This window comes from Gracilinanus agilis, chromosome 1, assembly GCF_016433145.1.
Source record: "Gracilinanus agilis isolate LMUSP501 chromosome 1, AgileGrace, whole genome shotgun sequence".
NCBI classification, from domain to species: Eukaryota; Metazoa; Chordata; class Mammalia; order Didelphimorphia; family Didelphidae; genus Gracilinanus; species Gracilinanus agilis.
The window spans coordinates 303161335-303178442 of NC_058130.1; the positions used below are offsets into that span (position 1 = coordinate 303161335).

Below are 17108 nucleotides of genomic sequence, written 5' to 3' on the forward strand. Positions count from 1 at the left end.
ATTCAAGTCATTCACCCATTCTGAATTTATCTTGGTGTAGGGTGTGAGATGTTGATCTAAACCTAATCTCTCCCATATTGTTTTCCAAATTTCCCAGCAGTTTTTGTCAAATAGTGGATTCATGTCCCAAAAGTTGGGCTCTTTGGGTTTATCATACACTGTCTTGCTGACATCATTAACCCCAAGTCTATTCCACTGATCCTCCCTTCTATCTCTTAGCCAGTACCATATTGATTTAATGACTGCTGCTTTATAGTATAGTTTGATATCTGGTACTGCTAGGCCCCCTTCTTTCACATTTTTTTTCATTATTTCCTTTGATATTCTTGATCTTTTGTTATTCCAAATGAAATTTGTTGTAGTTTTTCCTAATTCAGTAAAGAAGTTTTTTGGTAATTTGATAGGTATGGCACTAAATAGGTAAATTAATTTGGGTAGGATATTCATTTTTATTATGTTAGCTCATCCTACCCATGAACAGTTAATGGCTTTCCAATTGTTGAGGTCCAGTTTTATTTGTTTGGAAAGTGTTTTGTAGTTGTTTTCGTATAATAGCTGTGTTTGTTTTGTTAGATTGATTCCCAAGTATTTTATATTGTCTAGGGTGATTTTAAATGGTGTTTCTCTTTCTAACTCTTGCTGTTCTAGTGTGTTGGAAATGTATAGAAATGCTGATGATTTATGTGCATTTATTTTGTATTCTGCCACTTTGCTAAAGTTGTTGATTATTTCTACCAGCCTCTTAGTTGATTCTCTAGGATTTTTTAAGTATACCATCATATCATCTGCAAAGAGTGATAGCTTAGTCTCCTCATTGCCTACTTCGATATCCTCGATTTCTTTTTCTTCTCTAATTGCTATTGCTAGTGTTTCTAGTACTATGTTGAATAATAGAGGTGATAATGGGCATCCTTGTTTTACTCCTGATCTTATTGGGAAGGCTTCTAATTTATCCCCATTGCATATGATGTTTGTTGATGGTTTTAGGTATATACTGTTTATTATTTTTAGGAAAGGTCCTTCTATTCCTATACTTTTCAGTGTTTTCAATAGGAATGGATGCTGTATTTTGTCAAAGGCTTTTTCAGCATCTATTGAGATAATCATGTGGTTTTTGTTTGTTAGACTGTTGATATGGTCAACCATGTGGATGGTTTTCCTAATGTTGAACCATCCTTGCATTCCTGGTATAAATCCCACCTGATCATGGTGGATGACCTTCTTAATTACATGCTGGAGTCTCTTTGCTAGTATTCTATTTAAAATTTTTGCATCTATGTTCATTAGGGAGATTGGTCTATAGTTTTCTTTTTCTGTTTTTGGTCTACCTGGCTTTGGAATCAGTACCATATTTGTGTAATAAAAGGAATTTGGTAGGACTCCTTCTTTGCTTATCATATCAAATAATTTGTATAATATTGGGATTAGTTGCTCTTTGAATGTCTGATAGAATTCATTTGTGAATCCATCAGGTCCTGGTGATTTTTTCTTAGGGAGTTCTTTGATGGCTTGTTCAATTTCTATTTCTGATATGGGATTATTTAGGTATTCTATTTCTTCTGCTGTTAATCTAGGCAATTTATATTTTTATAAATATTCATCCATATCTCCTAAATTATTATATTTGTTGCCATATAATTGGGTGAAATAGTTCTTAATGATTGCCTTAATTTCCCCTTCATTGTAGGTGAGGTCTCCCTTTTCATCTCTAATACTGTCAATTTGGTTTTCTTCTTTCCTTTTTCTTATTAAATTGACTAGTACTTTGTCTATTTTATCTGTTTTTTCAAAATACCAGCTTCTAGTCTTATTTATTAATTCAATAGTTCTTTTACTTTCGATTTTATTAATTTCTCCCTTAATTTTTAGTATTTCTAATTTAGTTTTCATCTGGGGGTTTTTTATTTGTTCGCTTTCTAATTTTTTGAGTTGCATGCCCAATTCATTAATCTCTGCCCTCCTTAATTTGTTAATATATGCACTCAAGGATATAAATTTCCCCCTGAGTACTGCCTTGGCTGCATCCCACAGAGTTTGGTAGGATGTCTCATCATTGTCATTCTCTCCAATGAAATTGTTGATTGTTTCTATGATTTCTTCTTTGACAATTTGGTTTTGGAGAATCATATTGTTTAATTTCCAATTGGTTTTTGACTTCCAGGTGCCCTTACTGATTATTATTTTTATCGCATTATGATCTGAGAAGGTTACATTTATTATATCTGCTCTTTTGCATTTGTTTGCCATGATTCTATGCCCTATTACATGGTCACCTTCACTGCCTTTTATTGTAGAGAGCAACCCCATCTTCTTCATCTCTTAGATCTGCAGTCAAGGACCCCTCTCACTATCTCTTACCTCCCATATCCAATCTGTTGCCAAAGCTTATTGATTTCAACTGACACTGCCATCGCTCTGGTGATGACCCTCATCCCCTCACACCCAGATTATTTCAGTAGCCTGCTTTTGGGTCTGCCTGCTTCAATTCTGTCCATCCTCCATTCACCAACCAAAGTGATTTTCCTCAAATGCAGATCTGATCATGCCACTTCCCTACTCAATAAACTCCAGTAGCTTCTCTATTGCCTTCACGATCAAATACTGTTTGAAAGGTTTGGCTTGGCATTCAATGCCCTTTAAAACCTAGCCTTCACCTACCTTTCCTGTCTTCTTATACCTTACTCCTCCCTGGCAAGTTCCCTTCGATCCAGTGACACTGACCTGCTAGCTGTTCCATGAACAAGATGCTCCATCTCTTCCCTAAAGATATTTTTTTCTACATGTGCTCCTATGTCTGGAAAGCTCTCCCTCCTCAACTCTGTACACTGGTTTCCTTTAAGTCTTAACTAAAATCCCATCTTTTTTACAGTAAGCTTATCCTAACACTTCAATACCATGTATTGGTTCCAAGGCAGAGGAGCACTGACTAAGCAGTAGGGGTTAAGTAACACCTAGGGTCACACACTAGGAAATGTCTGAGGCCAGATTTCAACCCTCTCTCTAGGCCTGACTCTCAGTTTAGTGAGCCACCCAGCTGCCCCCACCCCCAACTCCTCTTAATTCTAGTGCCTTCTCTCTGTTAATAATGTTCGTTTTATTTTGTATATAAATTATTTGCATATATTTGCTTGTTGTTTACTCTATTAGATTGTAAGCTCCTTGCAGGCTGGAACTTTTGTCTTTTTTTTTTATCCTCAGTGCTTAGCATATTGCCATGCATATAGTAAGTGCTTAATAAATGTTTATTGATTGATCTGAGGTAAATAAGGGAAAATGAAGAGCCAAGGATGCCCAAGTTGGAAATGTGAATGGGAAAATGATGGTATCTTTGATACAGACAGATATTGAGTTCATTTTGTGAGTTTGTTATTCCCCTGAGAAAGGCTAATTTAAAATATTCAGTGAGCTAATTTAAAATATTCAGTGAGCAGATGTAAACAAGTGGGGAGCTCAGAAGAGAAACCAAGGCTAGATGCAAAAATTTAGGAGTAATCTTCATAAAGATTATAATTAAGCTCAAGTTCATGAAATCACTAAGTAAAAGAGTGTGGAAAACAAATAGATATTAGACTTCTGGAATCATCCACAGTAAGGGGACTTGATAGGGATGATGAACTTACAAAGGAAACATTGGTTTGAATTGTATCAATTTTATTGAGACACACTTTTCCCCCAAATCTGGCTTGTACAAAACCAGAGTATAGCCCTTAATTAGTCCTATTTTTCTATGTATTCCTACATATAGGAATATATCTTTTTTCTTTCAGAGATCTCATTTTGGGGGTTTAACTTATTATATCCATGGCAACCAATATAGGTATCATGAAGACAGATTTGTGTTGTTTTAAACTAGGGGGAAAAGGAACTATTGAGAAGTATGTGATCGATCATAGGACCATTAGAGACTCTCAAGACTAATCAGTTGCCAAGTCTTATCAGTTCTAATTTTGCAATATCTCTTGCATGTGTCTTTTTGTCTCTACTCACTCAGTAACCATATATTTTGTCTGGACTATTCGTATGTTCTCCTAACTGCTTTCTCTAATTGTCTCTCCATCCCAATTCATTTTACAAATGAAGAAACAGAGTGAGAATAATTAAATATTTCCACAGACCACAGAGATATTAAGTATTGTAAGGGGGAAAAAGGGTTTGTTTTTTTCGAATATATTAAAAGATGGTCACCAGGGGAAATCTACCCAATTTAGGAATAACCTCAAGTCAAAACTGACTTTATGGAATTTTATTTACAATTGAGAAGAGAGAGAGGGAATAAGGAAGTAAAAATTTAATACAGTAGGTAAATTACTAAGATCCTCTAATTAATCCAGGTAGATCTAGTTAACCCTTAGCCGAGAGTCAGAGAGCCAGAGGCCCGGAGGTAAATGAAGCAAAGCTTCATTTAGCTTCATTCACAGAGTCTATTAAAAGAAGTTCCTTAAGAGAAATTCAGGAAGATTCAGTCAGTCAGGTTTTAGCGTTCCAGCCAGCACTATGGACCAGAAGAATTCCTTCACCAGCAGCTCCTCTCACTCAACTCCCTCTTTTAAAGGGTCACTTATGCATCACTTCCTGTGCCTTCCCTTAGTTTGCATGTCCAATCACAATAGATGCTTCTCATAGACCGCCTAGGGGGCAGTCAGTTGATTCTGATTCATCATCCACTTTAGCACACCTGGGCTATAGACCTCCCAGAATTGGAGGTGCTCTCCAGTTTGGTGATTAAATCTAAAGATAGGCAGTGTAGACTTAATCTAAATATCACAGTATGTGAGGCAAGATTTGAATTCAGTTCTTCCTGATTAAATCTAGCATTTTAGCCATTATGCCACCTTACCAAAAAAAATCTCATTAACTAGCCTAATACTGTATTCTGGAACTTAACTCTGAACCTTAAAAAACAGACTAATTACTGCCTTTTAACTTTAACAATAAATGTGGGTTTTTTCCCCCATAGGATCACATTTATATTTTCCCTTCACCAAAAAAAAAAAATCTTCATAAGCTGATTTTAAAAGGATTCTCTAGTTAAATCCTAAAAGCAAACAAAAGGCTACTGAGTAACCATCGATTTGTTTTAAAAATATTTGACTGTAATTCCTCTGGACAAGTTGTATCCAAGAATATTCTGTCTGTATGGTTATGGTTGTCTGTTTGTATTTATCAGGGCAGCCTTCAGATTTGAAAACCATATCAAAGGTTCATCATCAAAGGCAAACCTGCCTTTGCTGCCAAATTCTAATCTATTCCTCCTTAGGACATGTATAGAGAAAATATATTCAGTCCTTAGGTTAACATTCCACATGGCTGTTATTTTAAGTCAGCCTGTGGTGTTCTTTTCCTTATTCCATACTTTTCTGGTAGAATGGTTTATTAATTTAATAGCAATAAAAAAATTGAAAAAGTCTTAGTGTATTTGTTTGATTTGACATTTTCTCCTAATGTAAAGGTGATTTTATTGCTCCATCATCAGAAAGACAGTAGTGCTGATTATCTTATGATTATTCCGCACATGCTTTTGTAATAAAAAACATATGTTTTTGAAATGTAATAGTTTGATCCAAAAAACAGAAAATTTAGCTAGTCAATTTTAGATTGAAATCCATAAAACTTATTCTTTGATTTGTACTCCAAAAAATAATCTTCTTTTTGCTTTTTATATATGCATATCTTTTGGCTGAGTGGCCTACATCTTTTACCCTATGGAAAAAAAAATGCAAGTTGCACAATAGCTGCAGATCTGCATTGGTAAAGGAAATTTTCCAACTGTAACTTCCTTCCACTGATGAAATCACAAGGCTGGGTTAAAAACATCTTTTTTAATTGTCTCTTTTAAAAATATATTGTGAAGTATTTTATTTTTTCTTGCTTCTTTTTATTTACCTGCTATTGATATGATTTTTCCTCTTTGTATCTTTTATATTCCTTATAAATTCCCATTTGCTTATCAGCCTTTTTTAAAATAGTATTTTGTGTATCTATATATAGGTTTAATCATAAAGGGTTAAAGGAATCAAAAGCAAAATGACATCTGGAAAGCTTTCAACTTCATGAATGTTGAAGAAAGTAATTCTTGTTGTTTTCTAATTATGTTCTGTCTCTACCTCTCTCTCTGTCTCTCTCTCCATATTTCTCTCTATATATCTTTATTTTCCCTTTCAGACTTTTATATTCTACCACTGCCAAAGTTTTAATCCTATTAATGAATACTTCCTTTCTTGGTCTCCATGACATTATTCTCTTCTGGTTATCTCTGATAATAGACTGACTGAAACATAAAGGAATAAGTAGTCTGAGAAATATTATCAGATTTATCAAATCTCTAGAGACATCAGTTCAGTAAATGATGGGTCAGAAGCCAGATTGCAAGGGATTGAGAAATAAGAGGATGGTGAGGGAGAAACCAGCAAATAGAGACTATTTTTTTAAAAACTTTGGCAGTGGTAGAATATAAAAGTCTGAAAGGGAAAACAGAGTAAAGGTTTAAGAATAATGAGACCATATGCTTATAGGATGTTAGAAAGAAAGTAAAGCTATAAGATAGACAATAAAGATATATAGAGAGAAATATGGAGAGACAGAGACAGAGAGAGAGGTAGAGACAGAACATAATTAGACTTTTTGGTAGTTGTAGATTGTATTTCCTGAGTGTTGGTGGCCATTTCTGTGCCAGTTCTTTCTTCCCTTCCCAGCCAGAAGTCCGAGTGAGGAGGGCCGGCTGGTCTTTGTATGGGGTTACAGAGCGATTTTTGCCCTGAGGCCACTTCTCAGTCTAAGCTGAGTCTACCTGTGCAGCTCCTCTCTGCCTTATCTCCCTGTCTAATCTCAGTATTTCTGAGCCTCCTGGGGTCCCAAGTCTCACTTGTCTCTGGTGTAAGAAATAAAATGGATCTAAAAGGATAGATTTTAAAATATTATGGTTTTTAAAGATTCATTAACAGCCATTAGAAAAATGAAGCCACATGCCATATTAAAAGCCTTGACTGGAGACTAGAGGGAGAGAGCTGGGTGTTGGGATTCTCACAGTTGGTCCAGGTTGCTTCTTCTTTGATGGCTTCAGGATAACAGGAACAGGATATATAGCCAATAATCCAAGAGATACCAGGTAGGGAAAATGCCTGCAAACTGTCCACCAGAAAACAGACACTATCCACTACCAAGGGTTGTCTTGAAAGATGTTGTTTTCAAGCTTCTCCAATCCCAAAGATCCCAAGCTCATGGAGTCACTGCTGGCTGGACCTCTGCTCCAAACCCCTCTCACACTAGCAATGACAGTTTCACTTCTTCCCCAGTTGCATTCCAATACAGAATGCTAAAAGCTGATGGCCAAGCTCCTATAAATTTCTATTCTATTCCCTAAGTTACTTCATTACAGTTTTGGAGGAAATCTAGTCTAGATACCAGAAAATATGACTTTTATGTCATGAATTTAGTTCTTTAATGTTACCTGAAGAGTTTTAAATTTCCTTAAAGAGTTCAACCAGAATTGTTAAGATACCTTTTAAAATTGTATTAATTCATCCACTTGTGGTTCCAGAAATTTACTGAAGGAAGAAGTGTATTTTTTAAGCAGATTTTTTAAAAAACTGGACTTTTGATGTCATTGATATAGGGAACTCCTGGTGAGAAAATGCCTTCTCCCAATTTAGATCTGCATCTACTCTGTAAATTATGTCCATAAAGAGTTGATTAAAGTCACTGAAGCAGCAGTTTGTGTTAAAGATGGGACTTGAACTTTGGTTTTCCTGAACACTAGAGTGACATTCTATTTATTAATCCATGCTACCTCTCAGCAGACTCCTTTAAAGTAGCATAATTTCTAAACTTTACAATTTATAGTTTGCTACTTCTGGGAGAAAAAGAAGACCATAGAAACCACAAATAATCAATCCAGCAACCTGCTATGATTTTTAAAGGAATCTTAGTTTTTAAAAACTACTCATTGTTCCATGTCTCTGAACCATGATTGCTAAATGTTAACTTCTTTATAAACCTATTCATTCAATAGACAATATGAGAAAAAAAGAAATTTGTATGTACATTGGTATCCTTATTTAATTCTTGTTTTGTTTAGAAATTATAAATGATTGTTTTTCTTAAAAATAAACTCATGGTTTTTTTCTTCTTGTTGTTTTAGATAGTCATTATCATTTACATGATTCAGTAGTAGCTGATCATGACTATGTTGGGTTAGCTGAAATTCCAATTGGATCATACCAGCCAGAGATTCTTGTAGAAGATACAACTATTTGTGCAGCAGATGATAAATTACCTGCACCAAACAAGGATCATGAACTATCAGAAAATAAAAATTCTAAAATTTCTCAGCTATTAGAAGATGATGGTATTCAACCTGTCAACTTAAATCTTGAAAAGCAGACTTTTAGTCTGTTGGACTCTTCCAGCCAAGGCCTTGAATATTTAAGTTAGTTAAATAAATTCATGCAATGTTTGCTTAGAATCCATAACCTCTTTTATAGATCAGACAAAGAAAGTCTATGTTAACATGCTATCAAATCCTGAAATGGTTTTAACTATTTATTTAATAAAATATGTATATATGTGAAGGGTATATATGTACACATTATGCTTACATATGTATACATGCACACACATAGAAAACAATTATACTATGTATATGTATATGATGGCAAATGTATTTAAAATATTTATTATGAAAAATGTATTTTTCCCAAAAGAAGTATAGGGCGTGTATTTAAAGTACCTTCATTTTAATAAAAGAAAATTAAATTTCAGCTTAGTATTTACCGTTTTTAACCCATTTTATTCTTTTTTTTCATAAAATATTTTGTTTTGTGAATGTAGCAGATCTTACTCTACTACCTAAAATTGAATGAATAAATAGTGAAAAGAATTTTTATGCTTTATGAGATTAATATGATGTTAGAGGAAACAACTGAGGCTTATATCTAATGGAATCTTATAGGATGTTAGCTACATCAACTTTTGGGAGTGACATCAAAAAAGCCTTTTCATTTAGGAGTATATAAACCTTCATTTAACCAATCTATTAGTTGTATTTGCATATATAATCTTTTTTTTTTAAACCCTTGTACTTCGGTGTATTGTCTCATAGGTGGAAGATTGGTAAGGGTGGGCAATGGGGGTCAAGTGACTTGCCCAGGGTCACACAGCTGGGAAGTGGCTGAGACCGGGTTTGAACCTAGGACCTCCCGTCTCTAGGCCTGACTCTCACTCCACTGAGCTACCCAGCTGCCCCTGCATATATAATCTAATAGGCATATATATGCATGCATGTTTATATATGCACATATATACATATATAAATGTAATAAAATATAAATAATATATACAGACTGACATAAAATTCTTAGTACAGTTTTGGTACATTAAAACTTAAAACTATACCCAGACTTTTGTACACACACACACACACACATATATAAATACATATGCACACACATATACATATACACATAGATACTTCCACCATAACATCTTTCAGAAGAAGCAAATAATAAATGCTTTGAGGGAATTTTTAAAAAAATCAATGCAATGTCCTGGTTCCATAACACTTTCACTATGATCTCAAGCTGTTCTCTCCCTCAAAAACTCATCTTTTTAATGCTACTATTTTCCTGGTACTGCTATAAATAATGACAAACCACAAAACAAAATGTCATAAGAAGAACTGACATTTCAGCCAACCAAAAGGATAAGGGAAAGTTTTGTAGGCTGAAGGATATTGTCAGTGGTGAGTTATGTACCATCAGTAGTATAAAAGACTATCAAGGACATATATTAACTATAAAACAAAGTGAGCCAGTCGCATAACATCAGAATCTAGGTTGGCAGGACTCTCAGAAGTCACCTAGTTCTACTTGTTCCCTGATGAAAATTTGCTTATTAGGATCTACAAGTGATCATCAAGCCTCCACTTAAAGTGTTGTGAGAGGGAGCTAAGCTTCTATTGCATGCAGAAATGCATTCAATTTTGGGAAAACTAATTGTTCAAAGTTTTTCCTTACATCAGGCCTAAAGCTACTGTTCCACAATTGCTACCCTTTCCTCCTAGTTCTACCCTCTGTAGCCAAGAATAGATATAACTCTTGCCATACATCGAGACAACTGTTGTGATTAGTCTAAGTCTTATCTCTATGTACAGCTTTGATAGCCATTAACAAGAGGAAGTTCTCCCACATGCTAGTAGATCTGCAGGAGAGATTCTGTTAAATTTTTTTTCTTTATTTTATTCCAGCAACAAATTTACACATAAATTTTCCAAGGTTACATAATTCATATGGTCCCTTTCCCCTTTCCACTCTCCCCTCCCATAGTTGATAAGCAATTCCACTGGGTTTTACATGAATTATCATTCTAAACCTATTTCCATATTGTTCATTTTTGTAATAGAGTAGTCTTTTAAAACCAAAACACCAAATCATATACTCAAATAAAAAAGTGATAAATCATATGTTTTTCTTCTACATTTCTACTCTAACAGTTCTTTTTCTAGATGCAGATAGCATTCTTTTTTAAAAATTTTTTAGATTTTCTTTTAAGTATTTTTCCATGGTTACATGATTCTTATACTTTCCTCCCCTCTTCCCCCTCCCCTCTCCCAGAGCTGACAAGCAATTCCACTAGGTTATATGTGTATTATTACTCAATATCTATTTCCATATTAATCATTTTTGTAATAATCTTTTAAAAACCAAAACCCTATATCTAATACCCACATATACACGTGAAAAATCAAATATTTTACTTCAGTGTTTCTACTCCCACAGTTCTTTCTCATAAGTCCCTCAGGATTGTCCTGGATCATTCCATTGCTATTAGTAGCAAAGTTGATTAGATATGATCATCCAATAACGTTTCAGTTTCTGTGTACAATATTCTCCTGGTTCTGCTCATTTCAGTCCACGTCAGTTTGTGGAAGTCTTTCCAGCTCATATGGAAATCAAGCAGTTTATTGTTCCTTATTGCACAATAATATTCCATCACCATCATATACCACAGTTTGTTCAGCCATCCCTCAATCAAGGAACACCCTCCTATTTTCGAATTACATTCTTTTCAGAAGTCCCTGAGAGAGACTCTATTGAAAGTCAGACATATACACCAAAGGCATCGATGGAAAAAAATACACAATAGCAGTACTTTTTGTGGTAGCAACAAACTGGAAACAATGTAGTCTCCATCCATGGGGAAATGGCTAAACAGTGTGGTACCTGAATTTAATGGAACATTAGTATGCCATCAACAACAAATATGATAAATACAGAAAAGCATGAGAAGATTTATGAACTCATGCTAAGTAAAACAAACAGGACCAGAAAATCATTATTTACAATGACTATAACAATATAAATGGAAAGATTGGTATTAGTATGTTCATGTTGTGGTTTTTCCCCTCTTTTTTCTTTTAAAATTCCATTTAAAAAGGATAGATCTCTTGGAAGATTAAGGGAAAATATAATGGGAAATAGTTGACACAAAAACAAAAGATATGACAATTTTATTAGAAAATGAAGACATGAGAAGAATTGATAAATTGTAATCTATATCAATTGAGAGATTACCCATATCAATGGCATTGCTTATCCATTAGTGTATAGGGGTAATAGGTATGTGTGTGCACCTTTGTAGTAATAAAAATTCAGTCACATTTTTGTGCATTAAGTGCTAAACAATGGAAATTGATAAGAATCTTAACTCTGAAGCATTACAATGTCCTCGGATATCCAAGAAACTTTATTGTGCTTAATACACTATGTTTTATCATTGCAAGAAATTAGACAACCTGTTTAGGAAGATTTCCAACAAAAGTCAAAGTAATAGAAGTTCTTGTTAACTTATTGTCTTTAGGTGCATATTAGTGCCTTTAATACCTTAAACTTATTGTTCCAGTTTCCAAACAGTCACAAGGTGGCAGTGTTAATCCAGGAAAAGTGACCCTTTGAGAAATATGAAATGTGCTATTTTCAAATTTCTAAACCCAGATATAAAGTGGTTTTATTCCATGTTTGGTTTTTTAACATTTTCAAAATGGCCCTTGTCCCATAGTTACATTTGCCACTATTATTCAAACCTCTTCTACAACACTTTGGAACTCTTATTTGCACCTATTAAATTCTACTTTATGTTTATTGTTGTACATATCTAAATGCTGCTTTATAATAGACTATAATCATAAAGATAGGGATTTTTGTGTCCTCAGGGCCTAAGCTTTATTTGATAGATACTTTTAATGTGTTTATTCAACTATGTAGAACATATTCTTCGGACTTCATTTCACTTGGTACTTAGAGATAAAATGGCATTACTTATTGGGAGAGTTATCTGACTTCTGCTTTCTAAAATGCTTGAAAGTTCATGAACTCACCACAGGGTGGCATTACCAGGTGAGAAATTGAATCAGTGGAGAGAATGTTGCTAGACTGACTTTTTTAAGAAAGTAAATTATTGTCTGTGAAAGAGTAGTTCAAACAAGAGAGACAAGACAGCTGTGATTAAAGTAGAAATAAGTAGAAATAAAGGAAATGTGTGTGATATTCTGAATCCAGGCCTTGCATTTTGACCATAATGATTTCTAAACCAAGATTAAAAAAAAAACCATCCTTCCAAATGTGAAACAACTGAGAAGGGATCTGTGATTTCATTGGTGTAAGGAGCTCTCAAGGAGGAAACTTCTTCTACCGATAGGATGAAAGTTGGTACCTTCTCTGAAACTTCTATTCTTAGACAATTGCCTTAAACCTAACATATAAATAGAGTACCTACTGATTGATTAATCACTAAGAGATTAGGTGACTTATCTAAGGCTACATAGCTAGTTTGTCTCAAAGGCAGAAATTAAATCCAGGTCTTCCTAAGTTAAAGATTGTTCTATCCACTATGCCACAGTGTCTCTTTATGAGAGACAATAATAGAAAGAAGGGGAAAGAGGAATAATTCTAATTGCAACTCAACTCAATAATAGAGAGGGGGCTTCCTGATAGGAAGTAAAATATTTCTTTTTTAAATTAAAACCCTTACCTTCCATCTTGGAGTCAGAAGAGTGGTAAGGGTAGGCAATGGGGGTCAAGTGACTTGCCCAGGGTCACATAGCTGTGAAGTGTCTGAGGCCAGATTTGAACCTAGGACCTCCCGTCTCTAGGCCTGGCTCTCAATCCACTGAGCTACCCAGCTGCCCCCATAAAATAAGTTTCAAAGAAAATTTTTTTACTTATTGGCTTTACTTGTTGAAATAGTTGTTGAATATTAAAATTAGATTTTGCTTTATCTTAAGTTATAAGAAGAAAGCAACAGGAAACAAATCAAATATTATTACTTAAACAGTAAATATGAATGGCTTGAATTCTCCCATTGAGAATAAAAGTTGCAGGACAGATTTTTAAAATTCAGTTATATTAAATTATTCATTAATTGCTAATATTTTTAAGATATGGTACATGGAGCTTGGAATGCAAAACCATTTAAAAAAAATCTCACTCTCAGGGAACTTGTAACCTTCCAGTAGGATATAACTTGTATGAACTAACATCATGTACACAGGTATGGTAGGCGATATCTACCAGTTAACTTGTGATCTGAGCTAATTCTTCTTAAAATACATTTAAAACATCCTTGGGATGTCAATTGACTCAGGAAACTAAAGTTACTTTCTGGTGACCAGAAAAAATAGCTATCAGAAACTGCTTTCTATTCTTAGCTGACAAACCAACACAGGCAACATAGAGCTGAAGGAGACTTGTGCTTAGCTGAATCAAGGCAAGGAGTTCTCATTACATATCCTATTGAATATCTTTCCTCTAATATAGTTGTGAACATTTCATTTTGCTAATTGTCAAATGACCTAAAAATGTTTCATTTTGTTCTAATGTCATACATTTATTAACCAAAGATTGATCTGAGTCATATCAAGGTAAGAAAAAGAAGTAAATATAAAATAATTTCAAGAGGGAGAGAATGCATTAGCATTCTAACTGAGGTAAATCAAGAAAGATATCATGCGGGTGGCATCTCCACTGTTTTGAAGGAAGATGCTATGAAGTACAAAGGTACAAAGACATGTTATGTTCAAGCAATAGTCAGACTAGTTTGCCTGAAACAAAGAATACATGAACAGAGAACCTTTGAATATTGTTTAGTAGAGAGCTGACATGGTCATATCTCTGTTTTAGAAATATCAACTTGGCAACTGTATTTTGTTGATATATTTGAAAGCTGGAAGTCTGGAGACAGAAAGAACAATTAGGAACAATTAACTTCATATAGTTTAGGGGAGACATACTGAAGACATGACAATTAGGGCAGACACTTAGTGAATGGAAAGGTAAGAAATAAATTTTGGACCCTGCTCCTTAGGATTTTTAATATAGCTTATTAAATTTACTTGAATAGAAAAAGATCAGAATTAGGTAAAATGATAAAAGTAAAATGGCCTAACCTAAAATACAACATGGGTGGTCTCAGTCTGGCTACCACAGCCACCATTCCCTTAGGGTGCTCACCAGTGATCCAGCAACCCTACTTCCTTGACTCGAACCTTTTTACCTCCCTCTCCCTTCCAGGTCAACTGCAATCACCTCTGGTTCAAACTCAGTCACATAACCTGCACTAGATGATATAAATAGGAGCTTAGGGACGCAGCTAAGACTCCATTTGTGACAGAAAGAAGACTGTAGATGTAAGACATGTCATGGAAGTAAAACTGAAAGGACTTGGTGATTAATAGGTATAGGCATTGATGGAAAGAAAGTGAATAATAAAAATATAAAATTCTCAATTTATATACACCAAACAACTCGACAGTTAAGTTCATTAAGAAAAGTTTAACAATACAAGCAATAGACAAAAATAACTGGGAATTTTAGTACTCATCAGAATGTGACAACTTGATTAAAATCATTAATAAGACAGTTTTGAACTGTATATTAATAATGGTCAATTAATGGATTAACCAATACATTTAGTACTTAAATGAAAATATTGAGAAATATACATTCAATTAAATATGGGATGCTCATAAATATGTGTCACAAAGTTGGTTGTAGAGAAGACCTATAGATTTTTAAAAGGCAAAAGTTATGCACATTGTATTTTTAGACCACAATGAAATATAAATTATAAAACTATTAAAGATTAGATTAATATAGGAATCAGAAAAAGGATAACTAAACATCTAAAAGATTCCACATATCACAATTATTAGAATGTAGCCTAAACTATTCTTAAGTGATATATCTATATATACTATCCATATATAATTCCATATCTATATACACATATATACATATGTGCACATATCTATGTGCATTACTGAGTGCCTGCATTAACAAACAGGAAAAGAAATGACTTAAGATTGTACCAAAGACACTTAAAAAGTTACAAGAAAAAAAAAGCTAAAATACTGTATGGGTTTTTTTCTCTGTGTGTCTCAAAGGAAATAAAATGAAAAGAGATTAAAAGGATTTAGAACAGAAACAAAGAACATAAAAGGAACATTTGAATTAATAAAACCAGAAGATGTGTTGATTGCTTGTTTAAAGAGTTTCCTTGTTTACTTAAAATTATTTCACATTGTAGTTATGAGCCTCTGCCATGATCTAGACCATGATCGAGATCAGAGGGTCTATGGGATAGATTCCAGAGGTCTGTGGACTTAGATAGGGAAATTACATCTTTATTTCAATATAATTCATTTCCTTTATAATTTTATGTCTTTCATTCTATGCAATTAAGAATATTATTCTGAGGGGTCCATTGGATTTTCCAGATTGCCAAAAGAGTCCACAATACAAAAAAAGATTAAGAATGTTAAGATGGTGGCACAGACCATGGGTAAAATAATTATAGTCCTCCAAATAACCACCCCATATCTGAAAGTAATTAAAGGAAAACTAAGGTTGGGTGCAGATGATTATGGTTATTTTTTTGAGTAAGGTTGTTAAGTTAAGGTTACCTGCTCTAGTTTTCTTGTAATTTCATTGGTAATGGTGGTATGGGTGAGTATGAGCATGTGTGCTTCTGTATATTATTAAGATGAATCTAGGCATTTATATTTCTTTTTAAAGTGTTTTAGTACTGTTTTGTTTTTTAAAGGGTAATCATTTACCAATGGAATTCTATGCCCTGTTTCCAGGCTCCCTCCAAACATCTGATATAATGAGAAGTTTTAGATTAGCTGATAAGAGTGAAGTAAGCAAAAATAGGAGATCACTATAAAATCACCATAATAATATAAAATAAAAAATCTCATAACAATGTAATAATTGTGATTTGGGGGGTATATATTGTTTGATGTTATAATTGTAAGTGATAAGAATCCAGTATGCAATCCTATAAGGTAGAAAGGGATCACTTAGGCTAAGTGGTCCTCATGATTATAAGCATGTAATCAATAACAGAATCTGATACTTTACCACTGTCCTGACTCATTCTGAGCCTATGAATAATTTTGAGTCCTGATCGGATGAGATTCCCTGCCTGCTCCTTATTTGTGAGCTCACACTTACTTCTGGAGACTCCATTACTACCCAAAATCTACCCTTTGTTTATAAATAAATTTTAATACTTTGTATACTATTTGGTCTCAAAGAAGATGTATGCACTGGCCCTAAAGGGAACTGGGATACTCTGAAACAAAAGCAGTGTATTCAGTCTGATTTCCTACCATCCTTTCCTCAAGAATGAATATATATGTGTGTGTGTGTGTGAGTGTGTGTGTGTGTGTGTGTGTGTGTGTGTGGATATAAACATATTTTTTTAGGAAACATTGTAAAGGAATGCATTCTTGATATTACATTTCCTATATGATCTGTTTCAAACATTACAAATTCTTATTTTTTCATATGACACTATTACAAGAGACAATACATAAATTTCAACAGCTAAAACATTTTTTAAATAAGCTTTTGATTCTGAGGATAGTCTTCTAGAAAGAGCACTCCATGTAGGAGAGTTGAAGGAAGGGAGCTGCCACTTTTGTTTAACTGAGGCAGCAATCATCTCCTGATTCTGCCATCAGACTGGGAAAATACCAAGGGATTGTCTAAGGTTTGCCATATCATTAAAATATATATATATATTTTTAAACCTTCACCTTCTGTCTTAGAATC

The 17108-nt window shown here is 34.0% G+C and overlaps 1 protein-coding gene across 1 annotated transcript in view; it reads left to right on the forward strand.

Moving 5' to 3' along the window:
- Window positions 1–8588, forward strand: part of GIN1 (gypsy retrotransposon integrase 1) — a 61473-nt gene extending 52885 nt beyond the window's left edge. Inside the window, exon 8 of the mRNA XM_044657633.1 lies at window positions 8138–8588. Within this exon, the coding sequence (XP_044513568.1) occupies window positions 8138–8430 (293 nt within the window). The 3' untranslated portion in view covers window positions 8431–8588. The remainder of the gene's footprint in view (window positions 1–8137) is intronic.
- Window positions 8589–17108: the final 8520 nt, after the last annotated feature.